The following is a 3,908-nucleotide window of genomic DNA, read 5'->3' as shown; positions in this document are numbered from 1 at the left end:
CGTACAGACAGGGGACTATTAAGGATTAAGATTTCTCATCAACCTTTCCTGTTTTAATATGCGCTAAAGTACCAGCTTAGCCTAGTCGATTTATATATTAGATGATTCGTTATTATTTCGTTTGTCGTTTTTACCAACGGTGTCGAATAAAACCAAAAAACGTATACTGTCCGAGGTGACCCGGACATGTCCGATGTTACCCCGGTACCGGGGCAACACCGGACACTTGAGAGCCTTCGGAATTTGACCTTTTTCATGCATTTTTAGTTTTCTTTGGCATGCGACTCTCCTACCCTTTTTCGGCAAAGGATCACCCTTTACAACAAACAAACATTTAAATTCATGTGATGCATATAAAAAAAAAATTATTAGCAATTTTCAAAAAAACGTCCGAACCATCCCCGGTCTCCCCTAATGTCTAAACAAGTCAGTTATTTCATGTAATGTCTAAACAAATCAGTTATTTCATTTAATGTCTAAATAAGTCAGTTATTTCATGTAATGTCTAAATAAGTCAGTTATTTCATGTAATGTCTAAACAAGTCAGCTATTTCATTTAATGCCTAAACAAGTCAGTTATTTCATGTAATGTTTAAACAAGTCAGTTATTTCATGTAATGTCTAAACAAGTCAGTTATTTCATGTTATGCCTCAGTGCATTTAAGTTGCTTTAATTCCAAATCAAGCTAGCTTTTATGTAATATTTGTTTATGACAGCAATAATAAAAATCCTATATTATATAGATAAATATTTCAAAATGTATATTTTACTTTTTTTAATCAATTAAAAAAATATAGAGTTCAAACAAACTTACCTGAAAATGAGTCTTTGTCTATGTCGTCTATTCTATTATTGCTAAGGTACAAATATATGAGGCTTCGTAAGCCAGCAAAGGCACTAGCGTCTATTCTTGTCATTCCATTGTATTGCAAGTGAAGAGATATAAGATTTGGGGTCAGTATGAAGGAATGTGTTTCTAGAAATTGAATCCTGCAAAAGTTGTGTTGCAGTTTAGTGGTGAGAATATAAGAATGTAACTTACTTTATCCTTGTGGTCGGAAATCGACTGTTGTTAAACACGGGTGTTCGGTTTCATACATCTCGTGCCAGCTTACGGGTTACCAAGTATGTTACATTGTGGTTTATTTTTTGGAGGATTAAACCCAGAAGTAAAAGGTTCAACATGCTTCGCTGCTACCATTGTGGGCCTATGTGTTCTTAGACAAGATACTTAACGGCAATTGCTTTAACCCAGTGGTCACTAATGGGTTGTCCAAATTATCAGCCATAAAAAAATATAAATAAAAAATAAATAAATAATCACCCACAAAGTAACATACATGGTAACTCGTAAGCTGGCACGAGGTGTTTGAAACAAAACACCCGTGTTATAACGACAGTCGTTTTCCAGCCACGCGAAGATAAAACAAAATATATCCATTTATTCCAACATATATAAAAACAATTTTTTTTGTCATACAATACCTATTCCTTCTCAAATCCAGCAATGATGTAGTAGCAGGTAATCTATGTGGGACAGATCTGAGTTGCTGTCCATTGCAATTTATATGCAAAAGGCTTTCTGAACAAACACAATCATCTGGACAGAAAAAAGGACTTTGAATAGTGGAATTTGAGATTACTGCTACTATTGGTGCCGTAGTAGGGCAGACTAGATCTTCTATTTCTAAAGATTTTAAAGATGTTCCGTTTTGGGGAAGAGGAGTGGAGCATATTATGTCATTATCTGTTTCTTCTATCCATCTGCGAAAATCCTGTAGAAAAAAAATTATAAATGAATGAATGTAACTTGTTTAATACCTGCTTTATACATAAATAAATGTAAATATCCTCAGGGGCCGGAAAACCACAGTCGTTATAACACGGGTCTTCTGTTTCATACACCTCGTGCCAGCTTATAAGTTACCATGTATGTTACTGTTTGGGTAATTATTTTTTCTTTTTTTATGTATGGTTGATAATTTGGACAACCCATCAGTGACCACTGGGTTTGAGCAATTGTCGTTAACTGTTCAGCCCATGGACACAAATGCCCACAATAAGAGCAGCAATCAGTCTTGAACCTAATACCTCTGGGTTAGAGGCAGGCGCACCAACAACTTTGCCATATTGCACCGGACACAGATTTTATATCCTACAACATAAATAACTTATACCTTACCTGCAAATTGCAGTCACAGTTCCAAAAATTGTTGGTCAACACTGATTCTTTCAACCCAGTTAATTTAGACATGTCTGGCAGTGTTTCCAGCTTATTGTTTGATAAATTCAGTGTTTCCAGTCTTGGCAGATTTGAAAATGAAGCCACATTTGAGATACGATTGTTGGATAAATCAAGGTCTGTCAACCTGGTATAACCTAAACAAAGAATAGTTTAACATTTGGCAGCGAGCATGTCGTTATAACACGGGTGATCTGTTTCATACAACTCGTGCCAGCTTACTAGTTACCATGTATTTTACTTTGTTAGTGATTATTTTGGGGGTATTTTTTATGTATGGCTGATTATTTGGACATCACATTAGGACCACTGGGTTGGATCAACTGTCGTTAAATATCTTGCCCAAGGACACATACGCGATACGCCCATAATAATAGCAGTGACAAGCCTTGAACCCATTACCTCTGGGTTGGAGGCAGTTGTGCTAACCACTTTGCTACGGTCCCAGATAGATAGAAGAAGACAAATTTTTGACAATAAGCAAATGTATGTATACATTATTTGTGCCTCGTGCATCAAAATACAGTTAAAACTCGGCAGTGTACATAAAGGCATATGAAACCACAAAACATATAAACAGTAAAAACTCCCATACCTCGAAATGCATCTTCTGGAAGCCTTGTGATAAAGTTGCCGGACAGGTTCACAAGAAAAAGCAACGAAAAGTTCGCAACAAATGGGAAATCCGACAACTCATTATTTTCCACTTGTAATTTTCTCAGGTTTTTTAACGGTGCAAGCGCCACTGAGGGTATGGCCTTTAAATAACATGCAAGTTATTTTATATATTGTAAGAGAATGAGTATCATAGTGTGGGGTAAGACAGTGTAAATTCTCTAAAGTTTGGCTAAAAAACTACAAAGTGGGGTAAGATGGGACAACAAATTGTTATTAATATTGTAACTTGTGGTCTGTGCTATTTTTTTACCATGTAAGCTTTAAATATATAATTTTAAAACTATTTTTGCGGTGATTTAAGATATAATGGCCCCTGTCTATTTTTCTAATGTTTATATAGTAGGATGGGGGGAGTTGGGACACATTTTACCTCTATTTTCTCGTACCATGTGGTAGTAAACGAGGAACATTCAAAGAATTGTAAAACTATATGCTCAGGACTCTCATAGACTGTTAATTGTTTAAAACAATTGTTTAAAACACGATCAGGATATTCGGATATTATGCACAAAAAGTGTCCCATCTCCCCCCACCCTACTATATCTCAGTTTTTTTTTAGACGAAACCAAATGGGTATCTGTAAAGAAAAATTTTTAAAAGTCTCGTCTTACCCCGATTCCCGTATTGCCCCACCCTACTATACTACACTCGCAATGGTTAATAATTTGAACATTTTTTTCAGTTTTTGACGATCGACGTAATACATGCGTAACACTAAAACCACCTTTGATATTCTGCCCTTTGTTTGAATGTAATGTATAGTACGTAATGTAACGTACTTTATCCTCGCGTGGCAGGACAACGATAGTCGTTAAACACGGGTGTTCTATTTCAGTGCTCTTCAACCAGTGTGCACGGTGCACCCTAGGGTGCATCAAAATATGCCAGGGGTGCACCAGTACACCCCTGTGGGTATATAAAGGTGCATCACAAACTTCAACAATTTTCAGCAATAATACTCAGTTTTGAACATTTTTAACAAATTTA

General features: G+C 36.0%; 2 protein-coding genes across 2 annotated transcripts in view; both read right to left on the bottom strand.

Moving 5' to 3' along the window:
• LOC100181179 (acyl-CoA synthetase family member 2, mitochondrial-like) overlaps positions 1 to 3,908 on the bottom strand; it is a 25,970-nt gene that overhangs the window by 12,334 nt on the left and 9,728 nt on the right. The gene's annotated exons all lie outside the window — the stretch shown is intronic.
• Positions 1 to 3,908, bottom strand: part of LOC108950848 (chondroadherin-like protein) — a 10,587-nt gene that overhangs the window by 4,868 nt on the left and 1,811 nt on the right. Inside the window, exons 3-6 of the mRNA XM_018816980.2 lie at positions 2,839 to 3,001; positions 2,184 to 2,380; positions 1,487 to 1,776; positions 816 to 991 (exon numbers count right to left, since the gene is read on the bottom strand). Coding sequence (XP_018672525.1) covers positions 816 to 991; positions 1,487 to 1,776; positions 2,184 to 2,380; positions 2,839 to 3,001 — 826 coding nt within the window. The remainder of the gene's footprint in view (positions 1 to 815; positions 992 to 1,486; positions 1,777 to 2,183; positions 2,381 to 2,838; positions 3,002 to 3,908) is intronic.

Source organism: Ciona intestinalis, unplaced genomic scaffold, assembly GCF_000224145.3.
Source record: "Ciona intestinalis unplaced genomic scaffold, KH HT001078.1, whole genome shotgun sequence".
In the NCBI taxonomy this organism is placed as follows: domain Eukaryota; kingdom Metazoa; phylum Chordata; class Ascidiacea; order Phlebobranchia; family Cionidae; genus Ciona; species Ciona intestinalis.
The sequence above is the reverse complement of the archived record's forward strand: the minus strand, read 5'-3'. Positions and strand labels throughout refer to the sequence as shown.